Raw genomic sequence first — 24,394 nt, 5'->3', positions numbered from 1 at the left:
TCCAGTGCTGGGTTTAGAGATGGGAACCGGAGCCAGGTTGCCATGACCACATAAAAGAACAGTATCCACCTTACTGCAGCGTCTCTGGGACGTTTCCCTAAAGGAGCATCAGTCTTCTGCATCTACGCTTTGGTTAGTAAAGAGCTGGAAGGCCGTGTCGACTGTCGCATGCTCCAAACCAGATGATGTCCTCAGACCTCCAGGTCTGCCTCCTCAGCCTGCGTTTGGTCACCCCGCAGAGCTAAAATCCCACGTCCTTCAAGTATGAAGGCAATCCAAACTCCGTAAAGTCTACTGTATAACTCAGAGCTGATGGAGAGTCACTAAAGCAATACCTTTGTTTTGACTTGGTTTGATTTGGTTTTTGTTTTCCCACACACTCCTGTAGCCAATCCTGGCCTTGAATTCCTAACTCTCTTGTCTCTACCTCCCACATGCTGGGATTCTAGAGATGGGTTTAGATAAGGGTTATAGACACACACACACATGCCACAGAATGCATAGAGATCAGAGTTCAAACTATGGGAATCTGTTTTCTCCTTCCACCTTGTGGGTTTAGGAGACCAAACTCAGGACCCAGGCTTGGTGTCAAGCACCCTTAAACACTGAATCATCTCACTGGACTCCAAAAACCCTCTTAAAAGAGGCTTCTGAGAAAGAATAGATAGCACTTTTTGACGTGTCCACATTTGGGAAAAGTCCAGAACCTACCAGATTTAGCAGCTCAAAAAAATCAAAGAGGGCCTGAGAGGCCTGAGGTCAGTGAGACCAGCCTGCAGTGAATTCATTCCACACCAAGTCAAATTGTCTGTTTAACCCTGCACATGCGCACCCACTCAGGGGAAAGCGTGTATTGCCATGGAGACATCTGCATGTCCTCTGAACCTAATTATGAAAGCAGCCGAGGGGCAGGCAGGAGCTCAGTCTGTACAGAGCTTACCGAGCGTGCACCAAGTCCTGGGGTTGCTGCCAGCAATGAAAAAAATCTAGTGTGGTCACGCGTGCCTGTAATCCCAGGACTGGGGACGTACAGGCAGGAGGATCGGGGAGTTCAGAGCCAGCCCAGGATACATGAGAAGCTGACTTATAAAGAAAAAAAAAAAAAAAAAAAAGGGACAGAAAACGGAGAGGCCACGGTAAGTGCTGTGGGTTTGGCGGTCTGCTGGGGCCTTTTGCGCATGATCACATTTGTAAAATAGTTTAAAACAATATTTTGAGTAGCGATTTCGCGCCCGTAACGGGTATTATTTGCTGGGGAATTTCCTCTGATGTTTAGAAGCTTTGCGTTTGGAGCACACTGATTGATGAACCCACAGCTGAGTCTGGGTGCTCTGCAAGCTTGGCGGTGTGGTTGCTAAGAGACCAAGGTTTCTCTGAATTCCAATGAGTAGCTCGGTGAAAACTCTGCCCGCTAGCCACAGCGCCGCCACGCGGCGTCTCTTAGAACTGCGCCCGGATTCTTCAGTCTTCCCTTCCTGGTGAATTTGAACAAAGGCAGGCTGTGTGTGTGTCCTTTCAAGGTCTGCGCGCAGGGAGGACGTTTTTTTCTCCAACACACGAATTGTGTCGCAGTAAGCAGGAGTTACACAGAACTGGGTACCAAATTAAAAATAAATATTAAATAAAATATATTGGGGGGTGGGGCGGGGGGAACCATTATAGCAGAAAAACCATATATAGCAGGTGTGTGGTGAAAGAAAAACTTTCTAGAGCTGGCTCTTTCCGTTCAGGGACAGAACTCAGTCAAATTGGAGGCAAGCACCTTTACCAACTGGGCCATCTCACCCACTTAGTTTGCCAGGAATGGTAGATCACCCTTAACTTTACTTATTGGCTTGATTTCAGTCTCGTAAAAGGTAAGAGGCTTCCTTCTGCTCTGGGAAAAAAAAATGTAATTTAGATTAATATTTTTTTTAATTTATTTTTATTTTATGTGCATTGGTGTTCTGCCTGTATATATGTCTGTGTAAGGGAGTCAGATCCCCTGGAACTGGAATTAGGCAGTTGTGAGCTGCGCCCGGTGGGTGCTGGGAATTGAACTCAGGACCTCTAGAAGAGCAGTCAGTGCTCTTAACCACTGAGCCATCTCTCCAGCCTTCTAAATTAATATTTTTATTTATTTACTTTTTATGAGACATAGTCTTACTTTGTAACCTAGGCTGGCCTGGAACTCAACTATGATAGTCCAGGCCGACCTCAAACTTAGGACAGTCTTCAACCTCGTAAGAGCTAAAGCATGAACCGCCAAACCTGCCTACATCTTTCTGAATTTTAAGTCTGTTGTGTGTGTGTGTGTTGGGGGAATGTTGGGGACTAACCCTAATTCTTACATGTTAGACCATCACTTTGCCATTTGGCTATACCTTCCTCCTCCTCGTCCTCCTCTTCCTCCTCCCCCTCCTCCTTTTTAATTTTAAGACTCGGGGCATGCTGGCATATGACTTTAATCCCAGCACTCTGGAGGCAGAGGTGGGCAGATCTGTATGAGTCCGAGTCTTGCCTGGTCTCCATAGTGACAAATCACCCCCTCCAAAAAAAAAAAAAAAAGATTAAGTTTCTAAAAAAACGTAAAATAACAAAGCTGGATGTGGTTCTGCAAACTGGTGTCACCCCAGTATTTGGAAGGTAAAAACAGGAGAGTCAGGAGTTCAAGGCTAACCTTGTCTTTATATAAAGTTCTAAACCAGCTTAGGCTACTTGAGACTGTATCAAAAACAAAAATCCATAAATAAGGAAAGCTGGGCAGCTGTGCCGGTTATTTAGAGTCATCTGGAAAGAGGAATCTGAATGGAGAAGACATCTCCATCAGGCTGGCCTGGAAGCACACTGTTGGAGTATTCTCCTGACAGATGATGGTATGGGAAAGCCTAGCCCACTGGGTTGGTCGTCCTGTGTTGTGGAAATAAGCAAGCTGAGCAAGCCATGGGAGCAAGCCAGTGAGTAGCATTATTCCCTGGTCTGTGCTTCAGTTTCTGACTCCAGGCTCCTGCCTTGACGTCCCTTCGTGATAGACTGTGATAGGGACATATGAGGCAAAATAAACCCTTTCCTCCCCAACTAGCCTTTGGTCATGGTGTTTATCACAGGGACAGAATCAAGCTTAGATAGCCACTGTGCTTGCTGAGTGAGTTTGGTATGAATATGTGTACACACACACACACACCATACATACACACAAAAAACATTAAGTTAAATAGGGTCTGGAGAAATAGCTCAACAATTAAGAGCATTGGCTGGTCTCCCAGAAGACCCAGGTTCAATACCCAGCACCCAGTCAGCTGCTCACAATTAACTGCAGCTCCAGAGGATCTGATGTCCTCTTCTGGCCTCCACAGGCACCTGCACACATCTACAATACACACACTGACTGTGTATACATACATACATACACACACACACACACAAATAAAAATATGATAAATCTTTAGAATAAATAAGTGCCTGCAGGTGGGCAGAGGCAGGCAGATTTTTGAGTCCAAGGCCAGCCTGGTCCTGAGGACAGCTAGGACTACAGAGAAACATTGTCTTGAATAGGAGAAGAAAAACAAAATAAAACAGAAAATCAATTAGTCAAGCAACCAAACAACCAGAAGGGTCCTTTCTACTTAAGTCTGAACCATAAAATGCAAGGGCTAAGTGAGACAGGTATCTGACTCATTTCATTCCAGACACGTTTGCCAAGCGTGTGAAGAGGAGGAGGAGGAAAGGAAAAAATTAGTTTTTATTAGCCTTTGCATTGGCCCTTTGAAGGAAGCATCTCAACCTAAAAGCTTGCTGAAGGTATATTTTGTTGTCCTTTCTCTTGCTGGCCAGGAGCTTACCGTGTGTACACCAGGCTAACCCTTGAAATTCCAGATCCTCCTGCCTCTGCCTCCTGAGTGCTGATAATAAGGGTGTGCCAGCATGTCAGCTTCTGTGGATGTTTGTAGATCAAAATCTAACTGCTCTGTTTGGGGGTTTCCTTGGCCTTTGAGATCGGCTCTAACTACATAGCCCTGGCTGTCCTGGACTTTGCTATGTAGACCAGAATGGCTTAAACACAGATCTGCCTGTTTTGCCTCCTGAGTGCTGGGATTTGAAGTGTGTACCCCCACACCTGGCCTGCACTGACGTTCTGTCACCAAGAACAGACTACCTTCTGGATCTCAGACCATTTGGTACCAGAGGCCGAGGAGCCAATCTATGGCCAAGAGAAAGGTGTGAGCAAGCTCATTACACTCCATCTTGATGCCATCAGAACGATGGCTTATTTCAGACTGTTCTACTGAGGTTGTGATCAGGCCTACAGGGCGTGTCTGGGTGGGACCACTCATGTTCTCTAAGGAGGCAGCTGAAATGGTGAGGAATAAGCCACAGGGTTGTAGGAGGGCCTGAGTCAGAATACCAGCAGTCAGACTCCAACCTGACAAGCTGCCTCATGGAGAAGTTCCAGTCTCATGATCTGGTAAATAGAGATGATCATAAACTCATCACAGGTGAGACTGAAGCAAGATCACCTTGAGTATGTAGTCAGCCTGGGCTATAAACCCAATCAAAACCAGAAGAGCAAACCCCATAAATACATCATGGAATTGTAGAAAGGATGAGCCAATACAGGTAGACTGCTAAACAATGAGTTATTATCTGCAGCTCGTGTTAACTAGCCCATGACAATGCAAACCAGGCTTGTCTGTAAGTCCTTATTTCATTAAACGAAATTCCTTTTGTCTTGTGTTGTTTTGCTTTTGAGACAAAGTCTCAGCCCAAGCTGGACTCCAACTTGTTGTGTAGCCAACAATGACCTTGAACTCCTGATTCTTCTGCCTCCATCTCCAGAGGGCTGGGATTAGGAGTGTGTGTTACCATACCCAGTAATGAAAAACATTCTCTAATATACTGGTTCATTTCTACACTTTAACAACCGGGAACCAAGGAACCAAGCCCCGAGTCACACAGACAATGGAGAGTGTTGAGTTTGGAAGGCAAGTTGAGCTTCAATCTAGAGAGAAGGGGTTTTCTGGCAGAGATGAACTTCATGGGCCAGAATGGATGGCTCACCTGTCAGGTACACATACTGTGCTTATAGAGGACCCAAGTTTGTCACCCAGCACCTGTGTTCAGTAGCTCACAATAGCCTTAATTCCAATGCCCCTTTCTGGCCTCTGGGGGCACCCCAACACACATTCACATAAGAAAAAAATGTAATTACAATAAAAGGCCTCCTGTCTGAATTTATAGAAAATGTCAAATCTTGCCCTTGGTGTCCTCGTGAGTCACAGTAGAGCCATAGTTGAGGGTCTCTGTGATTGCAGAGCCCAGAAAAATGTCACTCCTCTCTTTGGTAAGCCTAGCACTGCTACTTGCTGCTTTACTTGTGTATGACTCAGAGGAGGTGACATGTGTCCTAGGGTACGTACGTATGGATGGGTCACAGCATGTATGTGGGAAATAGCACAGAGTGCCTTCAAGGCTTAGTCCAGTAAGAAGGCTCAGTGGGAGAAGGTGCCTGTAGTCAAGCCCTGGAACCTACACCATGGTGGACAGTGAGACCTGATGCCTGCAGCTGCCCTCTGATCTCTACAAGTGCAGCCTATCGCCACCACTACCAATAAATGACATGAATTTAAATAAAAGAATGTTGAAGGCTTCCCCAGCTGCTTGGATTAGGATGGAAACCAGAAAAGGCAAAGACTGTAGATGACTGGGCACTTGCTCCCAAAGAATGATTAGACTCGTCCCAGCCAGCTTTCCCAACCAGTTCTTCTGGGCTCTGGTGTGTGGTCTAGCCAGTGCTATCCTCCACCCCTTTCCAGAAGGTAGTATGCAAATGCATACTGTGTCGCCAGGCCAGGGAAGTTAAGTTCTTGAAATGTGATGCTTATGGGACTGCAGTGAGTTAGTAGGCCATAGGAACATTCAGCAGGCTGCCAGGCAGCGGGGGCACACGTCTTTAATCTCAGTGCTCGGGAGGCAGAGACAAGCAGATTTCTGTGAGTTCAAGGCCAGCCTGATCTACAGAGTGATTTCCAAGACAGCCAGGGTTACACAGAGAAAATCTGTCTCAAAAAAAAAAAAAAAAAAAAAAAAAGGAAGAAAAATTTTTTAGAAAAAGAAAGAAAAAGAAGAGAAATTCAGTAGGGAAAAGAAAATTAAAACAAGCCGGGCGTGGTGGCGCATGCCTTTAATCCCAGCACTCGGGAGGCAGAAGCAGGCGGATTTCTGAGTTCGAGGCCACCCTGGTCTACAAAGTGAATGCCAGGACAGCCAGGGCTACACAGAGAAACCCTGTCTCGAAAAACCAAAAAAAAAAAAAAAAAAAAAAAAAAAAAGAAAATTAAAACAAAATATAGCAAGACAGAACAAAAAATATAAGATTTGTGTGTAATGACCCAGTGACAGAACAAGAATAGCAAAGTGTTTACAATTTTTCTTGTACATTTAGTGTCACTGTGTGTGTGTGTGTGCACGCACTCATGTGCATGCATGCCACAACACTTGTGTGGAAATCAGAGACAACTTACAAGCGGTGGTTCTCTCCTTCACCGTGTGGCTTACAGGGATTGAACTCAAGTTCTGAGGCCAACTTACCTGCTCAGAAAAAAAACCAAAACTTTGAAACAAAAAATATTTAAAATCTTTAAACATTTTATGTGTGTGAATGTTTCATTTGTGTGAATGTCTATGCACCACAAGTGTGTAGTGTTCCAAGAGGCCAGAAGAGGTCACTGCATCCCCTAAAACTGGCAATACAGATGGCTGTGAGCTGCCCTGTGGGCGCTGGGGCCCTTGGAAGACCAGTCTGTGCTCTTAACCAATGAGCCACCTCTCCGGCCCAGGAAAGAATTTTTATAGGCTCTAATAGTGGGAGCACTACTGACCAGCAAAAAGCAACCAGAACAAAATCCACAGGAACCAGAATCAATAGTGAACATGTTTTACAAAACGGAAGTTTAGTGAAAACTAAGTAAATCAATTCTCTCTTTATAGTGAAAGCTTTTTAATCTCTGGCACATAACAGTGAAAGACTTCTTAGAAATCAGACAAAAGTGTTTGGTGGGTTTGAGTTGATGGGCCAGGCGAGCTTCTTCTCCCTGGCCTCCCGGTCAAATGAGTCATAGATGGAGTCTTTGGTTATCGTCCTGCTCACGGGAGGGATTTCCGAAATGCCCACATAGTTTCTTTTGGCCATCCTCGAGCTGGTCGTGATGGTGTAGGCATTGCTGCGGTAACATTTCATCGAGGACATGCAGAATGTCTCTTTCATCCCTCTCCGAAAATTGGCATTATAAATAGAGTACAGGGTGGGTTTCGAGGCTGAAGAGCTGAAAGATACCCACGTGACTGCCGTGAAGACAAGGGAGCTCTTCTTGTAGTCTTGCTCATGGGGATGCCAGAGCTGAGCCACGTGGAAAGGTAGCCAGGAGAACAGGAACACTAGGTTCAAGAGGAGGAACATCTTGACCGTTTTCACCTTTGTCCTGGGGACAATGTTCATCGTCCTTCTCAGCGTCCGCCCGTCCGTGCCTATTCTCCAGATAAACTTTATGACCTTCTGGTAAAACAGGATTATGAGGATGGAGGGGATCACGAAGCCCACCAAGAAGTGGATGACGGTATAGGCAGTGCCCTCCCAGGAGGGAGGGAGGAAATAGTTACAGTGGCTATCCCAGTTAGAGCCGTAGAAAAAGAAGACAGGCGTCACAAAGGCCGCGTCCAAGATCCAGGAGGCTGCAATCATTTTCTTGGCCTTCTCTCGGGACACCTTGAAGCTCAGCGGGTAGACGATGGTGTAGAAGCGGTCGATGCAGATGGAGAGCAGCACGTAGATCTGCACGCCGGGGGTGAGGTACTGGAAGTAGCGGACCACCTTGCACATGGCGCTACCCAGGGTCCACCTCCCGGTGGTGAACTGCAGCACGACAAACGGCGTGCTGGCCACGCTGATGAGAAGGTCAGCACACGCCATGGACACCACGAAGTAGTTGGTGGTTGACTGAGTCCTCCGGCTCCGGTGGATGACCAGACATACCAGGGAATTGCCAAAGATGGACAACAACCACAAAGCGCCAAAGAAGATGCTGGCTGTGGCCACCTCTCCAGGGTTCAGCTCGTACTGAAGCTCTGTCCTGTTGCTCATCCAGCTGTGCTCCTCATGCAATCCCATCAGGCCATGGGGCAGCAGGGCCTCAGCTGCTTCCGCGCAACTGCCGTTCTGAAGGGGCACCAGCAAGGTGGCAGTCACCACAGGCGGCTGGTCGTTATCCATTCTGTGAGCAAAAACCATAGTCACTCTTTTCCTCTTAGTTCTAGATAAGACAAGAAGAACGAGGCCTCCTGTTAAGGTGGTGTCACTGTGAGCTGCCTCCTAACAGGGCAGCCCTCGTTAGAATCCCCACTATGGCAGACTGGACACACAGCACTATGTATAGGGCTGGGTCCCACAGAGTCATTCCCATTCACTGAGTCATATGCTCTACCACACTCACCCCCAGAGCATCCCTCTCTCTCCTCTCCTGCGAATCTCTCTCCTCCCAGAAAGTCTTGCTTTTGCTTCATGTGTCTCTCACACCTACACATATGTATACACACCTATACACATATATCAATGATTTTATGTAGCTATTCGAAATCTAGGATCCAAAGATGAGAGAGAAATCAAGTGATAATTGTCTGCCTGAGATGTTTTGTTACTAGATCTCTGCTTCCATTCACTTTCTTGTAAGTGGTTATCATTTCATTCCTATGGCTGGGTGAGACTCTCCTGTGCGTGTGTATTGCACTGTCCTTATTCATCTGTTGACAGACATCTAGGCTGATTTCCTATATTGGCTGTGGTGAGTTGTTCTGCAGTAAGCATGAGTGTGCAGGCATCTCTGTGACAGACTTAAGAGTCCTTTGGGCATATCACCAGGAGTGGTAAAAACACTGCCCACCTTATTTGACACTGAGCTTGGTGGCCCTTGTCAATGTTAGGGCTTGTGCACTGGTAAGTGCACTGGTTTTTTGACTGTCACCTTGGCTGGCCTGGAACTTGCAGATTCTCCACACAGCTCAGTAGTTATGCTTTCTTACCATACCCACATTTATTTAAAAAGTAGAACAGAGGAGGGGAAGACAGCTCTGATGTCTGCACACAGACAGGTGCACAGCACACACAGAGAATCCTTTAGGAGAGATGGTTTGAACATATATTTTATGTGCATGACTATTCTCCCTACCATGATGTGGGTGCTGGGAACCAAAGCTGGGGCAGCTCCATGAGCGACAAATGCTTCTAACCACTGAGCCACCTCTTCAGCCCTTCCACTGGATTTTTGACACATGGTCTCAGACTGGCTAGCTAGCATCTCCTAAGGCCCCCTGTCTCCGCTCTGCACCATGGAGATAACTGGACCATTCAGCAGTGTCCAGGCTTTTAAATGGCTTCTAGGAGACCAAGTTAGGTTGTCATGCTTGTATGTTAGTACTTTACTGACTGAGCCATCTCCCAAGCTCCCAAAGTGTACGTTTTCTAAGAGTTCTGCAGTCAAACTGACCTAAGACTTTCTCATACTTACAATGAAAGGTCATCGTTTCCACATTCGTGGGCTGAAATGTGACTCGATAGTGCATTAGCCTGTCCAGTATGGCTGTGGTGCCCTGAAGTAAGCCTTGTGTAAGTGTTCCGAGTTTGTTTTGCTCTGGTTTAGCAATACACTAGAATTTCCCAGAGACCTCTAAATATACAGATGCCTGGGTCCCATCCCCCAGCTCTGGGATTCTAGTTTAAAGAGTCTGGAACACAGGGTATCAGGGTGTCTCAAGAGTTCCCCAGGTGGGGGCTGGTGAGATGGCTCAGTGGTTAAGAGCACTGACTGTTCTTAAGGAGGTCATGAGTTCAAATCCCAGCAACCACATGGTGGCTCACAACCATCTGTAATGAGAAACAAATGAAAACAAAACAAAACCAAACCAAACCTATGGGCCGGAGGGAGTGGGGCCTGGAGCGAGCGGGGCTGGAGCAAGGGTGAGAAGGGAAGGGGGAAAAAAAAAAAAGAGTTCCCCAGGTGACCCTAATGCTCAGCCACAACTAAGAAAGAGAACTTCAGGTGGCTTTGCATGTTTCTGTCTTCCGCACTGAATTCTGGGTTCTGGAGGAGGTGCTAGTCTTTTCTGCATGCCTCATGGAGCTGTAGTACTCTGAATTAATAATTGCTTATTAAATATTAACTAAATCAGACCATAAAGAGAGAGAACTTAAATTCCTCCTGCCCGTGGCCCTGCTAGACTTCAGTGGGGGTGGGCAGAAGATCACTGTGTGTCCTCAGGGTGCTGGGACACTGGAGATGTAGGAATAGAGGGAAAGACAAGTGAGAGGACAAGGGGACACTGAAGTCACTCAGTCCCACTGCTACCCTAAGGCAGAAAGGAACCTTAAGAGTCCTCAGACACGGCTACCCAGCACCAGGGGAAAGCCTGCTAACTTTTCAATCTGGAGTCCCAGAGTAGAAGTTCTCAACAGCTTCTGTTAGACTGGAAATAAATGTCTTTCAGGGAACGCTTCTGAAATTAAAATGGCTGTTACATTAATAACTATGTCTAGAGTCACCTATACACAGTAATTTTAGAAGTGACAGATACAAAAAGGTACACCGTATCTTTGTTGTTCTGCTAGGACATTCTCCGCTCCCATGCTGGGGATTGAACCTAGGCCTTAGTATGCACTGGGCAAATAAATGCTCTACACTGAGCTACCTACCCTGGGACATCCTTAACTGGGCCTTCCAAAGGATAACATTTCCCGGAAAACAAAACAAACCCATACTTGATTTTGCTGTTTACCATTGAGTAGTGCCAGACTACTCAATAGAACAGTGAAGTTATATGTTAACTTGAATATTCCTGTCTAGCTCAACAAATAATCCCAAAGGTTAGGGAGGCGCCTGCTGCCTTGTAGGAGATTAACTGGTTCTGTGCCTATCCAGTTGACACTGTTTAAATGCTAACTTTTTTTTTTTTAAGATTTATTTATTATGTATACAGCATTCTGCCTGCATGTATACCTGTGGGCCAGAAGAGGGCACCAGATCTCATTATAGATGGTTATGAACCACCACATGGAATTGAACTCAGGACCTCTGGAAGTGCAGCCAGTTCTCTTAACCTGAGCCATCACTCCAGCCCCCTATAATTTTTTTTTTTGATGCCTCTAGATCTGTGTTCCTTCAGATGCTCTTGGAAGCACCCTTATCTCGATGTCTCCTTCAATCGTAAGTGAATAAATCTTTCTTTCATGTTCATCATGTCTGTGTAAATTATACATCTAACTTTTTGAAACTCGTCTGTAGTGGAAAGAAAAGACTGGAAGCTAATGAGATGAAGGAAAAGAACCACAAAGAATAGAGGGGTTGTTGGACATGATAGTGCATGTCTTTAACCTCAGCACTAGGTAGGCAGAGGCAAGTGGATCTCTGTGAGATGAAGGCCAACCCGAGCTGCATAGTTAGACCTTGTCAAAAGAAAAACCAAATACCAGAGGGGCACACTTGATAAACGTTGTGTCCTATGGAGGGGTGACCCCAGCCAAGCTGAGCAATGGCTAGTTAGTTTCTATTTGCATGCAACATCACACCTACAGGTTTGAGAACTCTAGTACGGGTGCTGCAGAAAAATGCTCAGTGGATGAAGTGTTGGCCACGTTGCTATCACACAGAAGTTGTGGCTCTATTGTGGATCTCCAGAGCCCACATAAAGCTCGGTGGGCACAGGGGCCTGCCTGCCTATAATCCCAGCCCTTGGGAGGCAGAGACTGGGGACTCCCCGGACAAACTGGTCAGCTGGATTAACCAAACCAGCGTGAGAAATCCTGTCTTAGGAAGTAAGGTACAGTGTGAGTAGAGGGAGATGCCTAATGTCAGCCTCTGGTCTCTGCACACATACACACGGTACACGTGCATACACGCAACACACACATACACATGCCATACATTCACACACATATAAAAAATTCCCAGGAATTCTGAATTTTTTCCTACTGAAATATCCACCAATTTTATTATAAATATTCACAAACATAAACAATTTTATTACAAAATATTCTCACCATAGGGTACCCATTCTTTTTGTTTTGTTTTGTTTTGTTTTTTTGAGACAGGGTTTCTCTGTATAGCCAGGCTGTCCTGGAACTCACTTTGTAGACCAGGCTGGCCTCGAACTCAGAAATCTGCTTGCCTCTGCCTCCCAAGTGCTGGGATTAAAGTCGTGCACCACCACCGCCCAGCAGGATACCCATTCTTATATCTGAGATTTATTTAAAAATTTAATCTAGTGGTAGTGCATGCCTATAGCCCAACATTGGGAGGCTGAAGCAAAGATCTTGACGCCAGCCTGAATGATACACTGAGACTCTGCCTCCAAAACCATTTAAGTTTCTTTTAAAAAGAAACTCCAATCTTGGCTTAGAGTTTTCAAAATGCTAGTTTTTATGTACTTTAGTTTAAAATGTTTTCTGTCTAATAGTAATATAGACTGCGGCACCTACAGTTAGTTATTTGAGAAGACAGCAGTAATTCAATTACAGTAGGGTTGTGGCAGCATATATCCTTACAGTTCATGGCTCCTGTAATCAAGGATGGCCCATGTGCAATCCTCTCAGCCAGATGGGATCACGAGCCTGTCTACCAAGTGAAAAGAGCCTAGAGTTTTACTCTAGGTCTTACAGTGGAAATGGTGATCACCTCAGAGTTTCACTCCAAACTAGGTAAGCTTCGTGCCAGGGAGACAGACCACAAGAGGCCTGATCTGAATCCAGAGGGCCATATGGGCTGTACTTGGGGGTCTTTCTGGACTCCTCATCCAAAACTAGGAATATAAAGTCATTCCCCATAGCTGCTTGTTTATCCACAGAGGCATATGTTTAATTGAAATTTGTGATCTATTCATCCCTAGCTGAGGAGCTATTGACAGTTGATGGGGGACAAGGGAGGCAGCCAGTTTTCTCTGGGGTGTGATCCCTGGTAGGATAACCATGCTCTAATGGAGGGCCCAACAACCATGCATATACAGGCAACACAAACTGGACTCTGTGAGTTATTTAATTAAAAAAAAAGTGGTACCCAATACCCTTCACAAAAGCCATTTATCTGGGCTGGAGAGATGGCTCAGCCGTTAAGAGCACTAACTGCTCTTCCAGTGGTCCTGAGTTCAAATCCCAGCAACCACATGGTGGCTCACAACCATCTGTAATGAGATCTGATGTCCTTTTCTGGAGTGTCTGAAGACAGCTACAGTGTACTTATAATAAATAAATAAATAAATAAATATTTTTTAAAAAAAGCCATTAATCCTTAACAAGTCCAAACTATAGGACTAATGTTAATGTGGCCACTATAGTACATGATACATGATATGATTTTAAGGATGTATGAGTGGACAATATCTGTTTTTTTAATCACTTGTGATAATCAAAACTAACCACCACCTACACTGAAATATCAGACAGGGTCTGCACATTTGATAATATTTTAGGAGGCCAGGAAAGCTTCTATCCCTCCAGGCTCTCTCATAACTACACCATTCTTCTATAGTCAAGGTCTCCCATACGTGTGGTGCCACAAACCTGTAATCCCAGCACTTAGGAGGACCGCTGTGAGTTGAAGGCCAGCCTGGTCTACATAGCAGTGCAAACCTGAGAAGCTGCGTTAGGGTCTCAGAGCTCATGTGAAGGGAGAAACAGCTTCTGAGAGGTGTCCTCTGACTTCCACATGCACATTAGGGAAGACACACTCCCATACATCATACAATAAGAAACATCTTTAAAGTTTAAAGATATAAATACTTTGTTAAAATTTATTTTTTTGTTTGTTTAGGTTTTTTTTGAGATGGGGTTTCTCTGTGCAGCTCTGGTTATCCTGGAACTCTGGCTGTCCTGTAGACCAGGCTGGCCTCACACTTAGGTATCCATCTACCTGTCTCCCAAGTGCTGGAATTAAAGGCGTGAGCCACTGCCACCACACTGCCACCACCACCACCTGGCTAAAATCTAACTCCTTTTTAAAGAGCAGTTGTTGTTGTTGTTGTTGTTTTTAACAGTCCTGATCTCTAGGGTCTCAGCACCAAAGTCCATGTTTTGGTGAAAAGGAGTGTGGGTGTATCCTGAGACACACTGGTCTTGGAAGGCTGGGCAGTGCTGCAGTGTTAGTGATCACACGAGCCTAAGGATAGCACCCTGACAGTGGTTTTGCCCAGAGCTCAGCCAAACTCCACAGTGTTGGACCACAAGCCAGGGGCTAAGCATGAGGCGTATAGACATCCCCTCAGCCCCAAACACTGAGGGAAGGAAGGACCATCCTTTATAGGTGTCTCATGATGAAGGATACACCAACTGTGTATTTCAGGAAGATCTGGCCTTGGATCGCCCTCTAGTGCTAAAACCGTGGCAATGTACAAGACCATGGACTTGAGTAGACCCAGACTCAGGCCCCATCTAGTGCTGAAACAGCAGTATCCACTGGCACACAGGCCTGTGGAGCTATAATGACAGTACAAACCATGCCAGAGCATGAAGACGAGGACAGATAGCTAACCTTTCCATGTGCAGCCCACTCACAGGAACAGGGGCAGGGGGTGCAGCAATATGGCTTAGCAGGTTCAAGTGTTTTACCTGAAAGCCTGGACACTTGAGTTCCATTGCCAGAACTGAATAAAGGGGGAAGGGGAGAACCAACTCCAAGAAGCCCTCTGCTTCACGTGTGAGCCAGGACACATGAATATCACCTCCTCCAGAACAATAATAAATAAAAATGGTTAAGCAGAACTTTTAAGAAACAACAACAACAACAAAGAACTTGGCTGATTGGGGCTGGTGAGATGGCTCAGTGGATAAGAGTACTGACTGCTTTTCTGAAGGTTCAAATCCCAGCAACCACATGGTGGCTCACAACCACCCGTAATGAGATCTGAACTTCTGGTGTGTCTGAAATTAGCTACACTGTACTTATGTATAATAAATAAATCTTTGGGCTGGAGCTAGCAGGGACTGAGTGAGCAGGGCCGACTGGAGCGAACAGAGGTCCTGAAATTCAATTCCCAACAACCGCTTGAAAGCTTACAACCATCTGTACAGCTACAGTGTACTCATATACATAAAATAAATAAATAAATAAAGCTTTAAAAAAATAAAAAACCTTGGCTGATGATATAGCAGCTATGCAGGGTTTTCTTAGCATTCTCAAGAGACTAGGGGAGAGGAGAAAATACTCAAGGAACCATGATTCGCCCGTGGTCAGAAGACGGCCCCAGAAACTAACCGTAGAGTAGTTTGTGAGCATTCTCAGATGGAGAGTTAATTGACTGATTCTCTTTTGTAGAGCCAGGGATCTTAGGCACATTTTTTCCAGTTTAACATATAAAATGGGCATGCCTTCAGTCCCAGCACTTGGGAGTCAGAAGCAGATGGAGCTCTGTAAACTAGAGGCCATCCAGGTCTACACAGTGAGTTCTAGGCCAGGCCAGGCAGGGCCGCAGAGTGAGACTCTGCCTAAATAAATAAGTAAAAAAATAAATGCAAATGTAACGAGTAAGATAGAGCAAGGGAACCCGAGGGGGCAGAAGGGGGGGGGGGGAGAGAAAGACTGAGACTCTCCTGGACAGACATGAGATAAGCCACGAAACAGTCTCAACAAGTGACAGACAGACAAACCTGAAATCATATTGAGTATATTTTAAAAATATACTGTAGTAAAACTAGAAATCAATAACAAAAAACTTTGTAAACTATACAAATATATAGATACTAACTTATTCTTGAACTACTAATGGATCGAGGAAGAATTGTTTAATTTTCTTTCCTTCTTCTGTTTGTCTGTCTGTTTGTTTTAGACAGGATCTCATATATTCCTGAGCTTCTAATCCTCCTGTCTCCACCCTCCAAGTGCTAGGATGTTAGGTGTTGCCTCTTAGTACTGGGAAAAAAATGAGTTAGGAGTACTATAGATCTGAGAGCAGCAACAGCTATCTAGTGAATTACAGGCCAGTCTAGGCAACACGGTGAGTTACAGGTTGTGAGTTGTGAGTAACATAGTGAGTTACAGGCCAGCCTAGGCTACTTATTGAGTTATAGGATAGCCTAGGCTATAATGTAAGAAGACACTAAATAAAATATACAGAATATAAAGACTATAGTAAGAATAGTTGAATAATTGACTACAGTAACAAAGTTGAATCTTGCTTCATTACTTAAAAACTCTCAACAAATTAGGAACTGAGAAAACACTTCACAACACAATAAAAGCCAAGCACAATGAGCCAACAATAACCACTGAAGTGGGTGAGAAAGGCTGAAACCCGCTCTCTAAAACCTACAGCAAGGTAAGGTGCCCATTTCCATCACTTTTATTTAGTGAATTACTGAAAGTCCCAAGCAGAAGAAAGGAACAAGGACATACCAAGGCAGCGAAGATCAAGTCACACTGTCGGCTGGCTGATACTATGCTCTCACTTGAAGAAAAACTAAGTTTCCCTGAAAACTATTTGAACCAGTGGCCAATTCAGCCAATTCAGCAAAGCTAGAGGGTTCACACAGAAAAGCCCAGTCACTTTATATACACCACTAGCAAATCAGCTAAACTAGAATTCAAGAAAGCAAACTCAGTTATAAGGGCTGCAAAACAAATAGCTACGAATAAATGTAATCAAAGATGTGAAAGTTGCTACACTGAAAAATGTAAAATACTGGTCAAAGCAATAGAAGGAGATTAGGAAGCACAAAGGGAAGGACAGAAGGAGGGAGGGATCGGAGGAAGCAAAGAAAGGGGAAGGGGAGAAGGAAAAGAAGTATACTTTGTATACTTTGTTCACAGATAGAAGAATCAGTATTCTTAGAAGTCCATAACGCTCAAAGAGATCTACAGAGTCAGCACAGCCTCCACCGCAATACCAGTGATACGCTTCATAGAGTCAGGAAGAGACAGAACATATACCAAATCACAAAAGCCCCCACGCAGCCAAAGCAGAGTTGTATTAATCAAGTCAGCATGGCATTGGCATTATCACACACACACACACACACACACGGGGAGAGGGGAGGGCAGAAGGAACTGTCGAGATGGTTCCAATGTAACGGCAATTGCTGCCACACCTGATAACCCGAGTTCCATCCCCGGAACCCACAGAGTAGAAGGAGAGAACTGACAGAGTCCTTCCACATTCTTGCCATGGCATGCAAAGCAACACCCCCAAAGGAGTGTAATACAAAACTTAAATAAAGCCTTAAACACACATGCCTGCAAGTAAACTACACAACCAAACCCAGCTGATTTTTCACAAAGGTGCTCAGACACATATCAGAGAAGGAACTGTCTTTTCAATAAGTGGTACTGGAAAGACAGAATTGTCTGCAAGAAAAAGGATGAAATGAAATTCCCATTTCTTTCCAGGTATACAAAGCAACTCAAAATGGATGGAAGTGTGGATGCTGGAGCTGAAACTAAGCTTCTTGAAGGAACCAGGGAAGCCTGAGGATTCTGGGACTGGCAAGAACTTCTGGATGGCATCCAAGTTAACTCTGGGAAGTTGACACAACCTCAGAAGGGAGTTTCAATTGAGGAGAATGGCCAGATCAGATTGGCCTGTGGGCATGACTGTGGGACTGTCTTGATTATTGAGGTGGGGGGCCCAGCCCTCTGTGGAAGACACCATTCCTTGGTCAGGACGTCCTGAGCTGTATGAGGACGCTGGCTAATAAGCATGCGTCTGCAAGCTAGCAGTAACCAGTCCTTCTCATTCAAGTTCTTGCTTGGACTCCTGCCCTGGATTTCCCTCTGTGACAGACTCTAACCTGTAATTTGAATTAAACCCTTTCCTCCCCTAAACTACTTTTGATCAGGTTTTATCACAACAACAAAAAGATAACCAGGAAAGACGGGGTGCTGACAATACAAAAAAAGGCAAAATTAGGGCTGGTGAGATGGCTCAGTGGGTAAGAGCACCCGACTGCTCTTCCAAAGGTCCAGAGTTCAAATCCCAGCAACCACATGGTGGCTCACAACCATCTGTAACGAGATCTGACTCCCTCTTCTGGAGTGTCTGAAGACAGCTACAGTGTACTTACATATAATCAATAAATAAATCTTAAAAAAAAAAAAAGGCAAAATTAGACTGGAGAAATAGATGGCCCCACAGTTAAAGAACGCTGCTACACACCTGCTGTTCTTGCACACCAGAGTTCTGTTCTCAGTACCCACGTCTGGCAGTTCATAATTACCTGTAACTCTAGCTACGAAATCAGACGCCCTCTTCTGTCTACCTGTTTGCGCAAACATACAAATATAGACAGAAATAAAAATAAGATAATCTTTAAAGAAAAAAAGAAAAAAACATGAGAGCCCTTCAAATTACAAGGCTCTGCTAGACTTGTAGGGAAGGCAGGCAGAGGACTAGAGGCTGCACTGTGGTGTGTGCAGAAGAGTCAGGGTAAAAAACTGGTAAAAAAAAGGTAAAAAACTGACTGCAAAGGATGGAAGTTCACCGAGGGTGTGAAGGGCAGCCGAACAGTTCAGAGAATAAGAGAAACTCAGCAAAAAGAACAGAGCTGCCCAAGGACCTGAGGCCTGGCAATCAAGGTAGGAAGCACGAATCAACCTGCCACTTCCCCCACAGGAGACATCCAAGAGGTGCAAATGTGAAGAAGTGGGCAGCTGGGACACACGAAGACATGCCTGGGCAGGGGGCCCTACAAGGGGAGGTAGCGCCCCTGAATGGCTAGGTGCTGACTTCATCAGTCAAGAATCACTTTGTAGTTTGGAGGACCTGAGTCCAAGCTCAGTTTGTGGGTCCATTTAGGGACTGACTATCTGCCATGAGGATCACTGCTGCAGAATCTGGGAGCCCTGCAGCTCCGGTATCATCATGTGCACAGCTATACCCCTACAGGAGGGTGATGGATGTTTGATGCCTTTGGAGTATGGAGACAGGTCTGCCTGTACAGATCTCAGGGCTGTGGTTGCCTCCCCTACACTTGCCAGCTAGAGCCACAGCCACCACAGGAGACTCTTGAGAGAGTGACAACACCTGCCCATACAAAGCTAACTATGGCAACAAAGACCCCTGAGATGTACCAAAGGAAAGCACTAAAGTGGAGACAGCTCTGGAGGACATCTGACCCTTGTCCACACTTCACCTGCCCTGCCCCTGCCCTCATTCATCTGACACACCCAGAAAGAAGGGGCTCCAAAACTGGCTTTCCCTCCTGTTTCCTGGTTTCCTTTGTTGTTGTACATCCTTTCTTAACTCTTATGTGGACACATATGTGGACATGTTTGCATGTGTATATGGAAGCATGTGTATATTTGTATATGTATGTGGACACATTTGCATGTGTATGTGGAGGCATGTATATATGTATATATGTATGTGGACAGTGTGTACATGTTTGCATGTCTATATGGAAGCATGTGTATATGGAGGCATGTATGTATATGAACACATGTGTACATGTTTGCATGTGTATGTGGAGGCATGTGTATATGTGTATATGTATGTGGACAGTGTGAACACGTTTGCATGTGTATGTGGAGGCATGTGTATGTGTATGTATGTGGACATTGTGTACATGTTTGCATGTGTATGAGGAGGCATGTGTATATGTGTATATGTATGTGGACAGTGTGAACACGTTTGCATGTGTATATGGGGGCATGTGTATATGTGTATATGTACACGGTTGCATGTATATATGGAGGCAGGACAATCTCAAGTGTCTTCCTCAGGAATGCTGTCTAGCTCCTTTGTGACAGTGCTCATCACTCATTAATGAAACTAAAATGACTGGCCAGCAAGCCCCTTGAGCCTCCACCTCCCCGTGCTTGCATTCCATCCACGATACCCAGCTTTCTCACCATGGCCAGCATTACATGGGTGGGTGCTAGGGAGTAACTCAGGCCCGCCTGCTCACAAAGCAAGTGCTTTATTTGACTGAGACCCCCAAGCTCCTCACTTTTATTATTTTATTTTTTTAAGTTTTTATATCTTGTTTATCAGGAAAAGGGTTAATAGCCCATGCTGGCCTCAAATGTGAAATGTAGCCATGAATGACCCTAACCTCCTAATCCTTCTGCCTCTACCTCTCAAATGCTGAGATGACAAGTGTGCACCCAAGCCTGGCTTTTACAAGACTCTGTTTTTTCCTTCCACTGTGAGGGGCCCAGAGAGCCACCTCTCGGGCACACTATGTGCACACTATGTGTTGAGTGCTGGGGCTCAAGACCAGTGGTTCTTAGGTGGAAACTTTACCTCTCAGAAGACATATGACAGTGTCTACAGACACCGAGTTCAAATGTTACTGGTATCTGAATTCTACAATAAGCATCAAAGAATTGTGTGCCCCAAACGCTAACTGTGTTGAGAAACTGCTCCAGAGGTAGCCTATCTGGGTTTCAACTCACAATCTGTGTGGCTTCTGTCAAGTTAATTATCTTTGTGCTTATTGTTCTCATCACTAAAATGACAGTAACTACCTGTTCTGTTGTCAGAATGAACTATATGAAAACAGGGCTAAGCCAGGCGTGTGCTGCATGCCTGTAATTCCAGCACTTGGGAGGGAGAGACCGAGGATACGGAGTACATCTCTAGCTCCGGGTTATTCATCACCCTCTTCTGGCTGCCAATGGCAAGCATGCACACGCATGCACATATGCATGCACACACAAACACTTAAAGCAAGATCTCAACAAATATCTGCTTTTAGTGATACACATTGAAAAAGAGCAAGAAATACATCAGGATTTTAACTGTACTCTACTTTTTCTCAGTTTACATTTTTAAAAAACGATGGGATTTTGCCAGCACGTGTGCCTGTGCATTACTTTCATGCCCAGTTGCTCTCAAAGTCCAGAAAAGGGCATCATATCTCATGAAACTGGAGCTACAGATGGTTGTGAACCACAAGAATGCTGGGAATTGAACCTGGGTCCTGTAGAAGAGCAGGTAGTGCTCTCAATCACCAAGCCATCTCCCCAGTCCCTAGTTTTCCAATTTTTGAGAACTATGTTTTTACTAGTCTAATACATAAATACATTCTTTTTAAAGCAGGGAAGAAAGAACACTACTGGCAATATACTAGTATCCAAGGGAACTAGTTTAATGCTAGCTACTAGTTGTGATTTTAGACAGATCAGTTAATGTCTCTGGGCTGTAGTTTCCTCATTGGAAAACAGGGCTGATAATGTGTATCACAGAGTTGTTATGCCAGGTGCCAGGTGTCTTCTTTTGCATGAAGGCTACAGGAGATGCCTCTTTAAAGTTTCTGTCAATGGAAAGTGACTACAAACAGGAAATAACATCATGACAGTAACTCTCCATCTGCTCTTAACCTGTTCCCTCAGAAAACACACCTCCATTTCAACCCACCATAGTGGATGAAGGATACACCACCCACATTTGGTCCTCGGCTCTATTCCCTGCCCTTTTGATATAAACACCCCAGGGAGAAATGCAACTACACACTACAGATGAGACCTAGCTATTCCTTTTTCAGATTCTGCACCCAGGTTTGCTGTCCACCTCCTCACAGATCTTCCATACCTACCCTCCAAATCAAAACCGCATTGTCAGGGGTTCTCCTCAAGGCGACGACTCTCTCCTTTCTCTTCTGTCTTCTGTTCAGAAAGTTCAGTGGGTTACTCATCTCAGATTCAAGAGGGCAGATAGAAAACCCCGCTGGGTCCCACAGCTGTGCTGCCTTGTATATGTGTAATCTGCAAGCTCTGCAACTGCCCTTCCAACAGGCCGCTATTTCTGCTATGTGCCAAACCTAGCAGGTGACACCGGAGGGGAGGGGGCTCTGTGGTCACTTTACTCTTAAACTTTGTCTTTTTGTCTTTAATGACTTAATTAGTTAGAAAAATAAAGGCTGTATTGTGTATCTGATTGTGGGGGTAACTAGTGTAATCACAGCTAGCTTGCAAACTTGAATTCAAATACTAAGCAAACTTTCAAAAGTGTCCTGGCAGGTCTGGGAATGCAGCTTGCTAGCACACATGAGGCCCGGGTCTGAGCACAAAGTTGTAGAGGGGAAATGCTTTGAGACAGTTTCTCATTTGGGCCCTGCCATATTTTGGGCTCAAACTTGAGTTGACACGTAGGATCTCAAGGGTCCCTAGGAAAAGGTCTATTCAGTTCTGAGACTCTTTGGACAGTGTTGTGGAAAGTGGGTGGCAGACTAGAGAAAAGACTGCGTGGAGCAGAGCACTGGAGATGCTCACTCTCAAGCTGATGTGAGCTGTTTCATGGCAGGAAGGGTTAGACAAACATCTGAGGGAAGAAGGGAAAGACTGCTGGGGTTGTCCCAGTTTACCTCTCTACAAAATACAAGGAGGACTTCATCTTAGGTACGAATGAGCCTATGAGGAGAAGCAGCGAGGCCCAGGGAAGAGATTATGGATAACACTGAGCTCTGGTTCACGATGGGCCTAGCCAACATACATAACTCCAAGCGTGGATTTGACGGCTGCCAAGTGCTTACTGCAGGTTTGCTGTTTCACTAAAACATATGTAACTAAGATAGACTCAGAGCTGGGCATGGTGATAGATGCCTGTAACCCAGGATTGGGGAGGGGAAACCAAGAGCATCAGTTCAAGGCCAGCACCAACTACACACACGGCAAGTTTAAAGTCAACCGAGGCTACATGAAACCCTGTCTCAAAAACAAACCAACCAGATAAACAAATAAAACAGACATTGTCCCAAAGACCGGCTCCAGTAGAATTCTGCTAAGAGTCTTGAACCTTCCCATGGTACACTCCCCACATGAGTCCTGAGAGCTTACCACACTTCAGGTTAGCTGTTCCAGAGAAATGCGTATGTCACCGAGGACACAACCACTGTTCAGAGTGCTCTGAGATGAACTACCAGAGGAAACGGAATGTTTTGGAAGGAAAAGTTTGCAAATCTTTCCACTTTATACTTTAGACCTAGCACCTCTTTCAACTCTCCACAGCCTGTAAGGATGAAATTGGGCATCTTCTACCATCAAAGGCCAGAAGGAAACCCACCCAGGATCAAGGGGAAAGATCTACTACCTGTCTTTTTTAAAGACAACCCAGGCTACCCTTGAACTCTTGGTAGTCCTTTTACTTCAACAACTCAGTCCTCACCTGGGATTGCAGGCACTGTTCTACCATTCATGGCAAGGAAATCCTTTTATCTCAGTCTCCTATGTGTGTGGTATGTGTACATGTGTGCATTCATGCCTGTGCAGGCCAGAGGTAAAGCTTAGGGTGAGCCCAAGAAACCCTCCCACCTCTGCCTCCCAGCGCTGAGATAGCCACGCTCAATTGTTTGAAATTTCAGTGATGACTATCCAAACTCAGGTCCTCTCACCTGCCAAACACTTTATACACTGAGCCATCTCCCAAGCCCCAGAAATCCCTAACTTTATTTAAAAGTATTAGTACATTTTCTTTACCCTTAAAAACCTAAAGTAAGGCCTGTCTGTAGAGACCTTTAATCCTAGCACTCAGGAGATAAAGGCAAGTGGATCTCTGAGTTCAAGGGCAGCCTGGTCTATAGAGAGTTCCAGAAGACTCAGGGCTATACAGAGAAACTGTCAAACAAACAAACAAACAAACAAACAAACCCTAAAATATTTTGCAAAGAGATCTTTGTTTTAAAAGCATATTACTTTAAAACAACAAACTCAGTCAGGCATCGTAGTTAAGATGCATAATTTTTAAGTCTCTTTTTGAGACTGACTCTGAAGCCCAGGCTGGTTTTAATCATGTGGCACTCTTCCTTCCCAGGGGCCAGGATTACAGGCAAGAGCCATGACACCTGTTATGATATATTAACTTCTTTTGAGAATCAGAAGCCTAAGGTGGGCTTGTTTCTAGGTTCCAAGAATGAGAGAATATTTCTAAGTCTGATTTAAAAAGTCCGCCATAACATACTTCCAGGTTTATCTTTTTCCTTTAGACAGCAGTGACCACCATAGTAACACCGTGTTTTACTACTAGATATCTATGTAGCACGAGAGGGAAAGAACAGGCAATTACTTACTGGGTTATTTGGGGTACAGAACATGACTATTGGGATAATTCAAAATTAAATATAGATTTCGCTTGGGATCTGTTTTAGCCAGGCAAGCTGACTCAATCTTCTAGTAGCGTCAGCTAAACAACATTTGTAGCCCAGCAGACTACTGACATCATTTGAGATAACACAGCAGCCAAGCAATACAGTTCATGACTAAGAACAAGGGCTTTACGATTCAGAGTCTTGGGATTCAATTCTTGTTCTATTACGTGCTACCTAAGTTACCCTAGCATAGTTGCTGAACTCCTCTATGCCTGAGCTTATGTCTAAATTACAATCTGTATGATTACCTACATGCTTGGGATAATTGCTTGCACATACCAAGAACTTTTCCAAGTACCTATTAAA

At 44.9% G+C, this 24,394-nt stretch overlaps 1 protein-coding gene and 1 long non-coding RNA gene across 6 annotated transcripts in view; one reads left to right on the top strand and one right to left on the bottom strand.

Moving 5' to 3' along the window:
* The first annotated feature begins 956 nt into the window (after positions 1-956).
* On the top strand, positions 957-17,805 carry LOC115031334 (uncharacterized). Its single transcript, XR_003836960.2, has 3 exons — positions 957-1,136; positions 11,172-11,228; positions 17,394-17,805. It is a non-coding gene; the product is annotated as an uncharacterized LOC115031334 (long non-coding RNA).
* The window catches only part of Gpr19 (G protein-coupled receptor 19), a 29,031-nt gene continuing 11,608 nt past the window's right edge, over positions 6,972-24,394 (bottom strand). For 2 of the 5 annotated variants that reach the window (XM_021164986.2, XM_029478875.1), the window contains one exon: positions 6,972-8,285. In XM_021164986.2, coding sequence (XP_021020645.1) covers positions 7,016-8,263 — 1,248 coding nt within the window. In that variant the 5' untranslated portion in view covers positions 8,264-8,285 and the 3' untranslated portion in view covers positions 6,972-7,015. Of the gene's footprint in view, positions 8,286-21,541; positions 21,597-24,394 lie in introns of those variants that run through there. The other 3 variants (XM_085839840.1, XM_085839839.1, XM_021164991.3) reach the window with 3 other exon arrangements.

Source organism: Mus caroli, unplaced genomic scaffold (assembly GCF_978045245.1).
Source record: "Mus caroli unplaced genomic scaffold, Mus_caroli_1 scaffold_7, whole genome shotgun sequence".
NCBI classification, from domain to species: domain Eukaryota; kingdom Metazoa; phylum Chordata; class Mammalia; order Rodentia; family Muridae; genus Mus; species Mus caroli.
The sequence above is the reverse complement of the archived record's forward strand: the minus strand, read 5'-3'. Positions and strand labels throughout refer to the sequence as shown.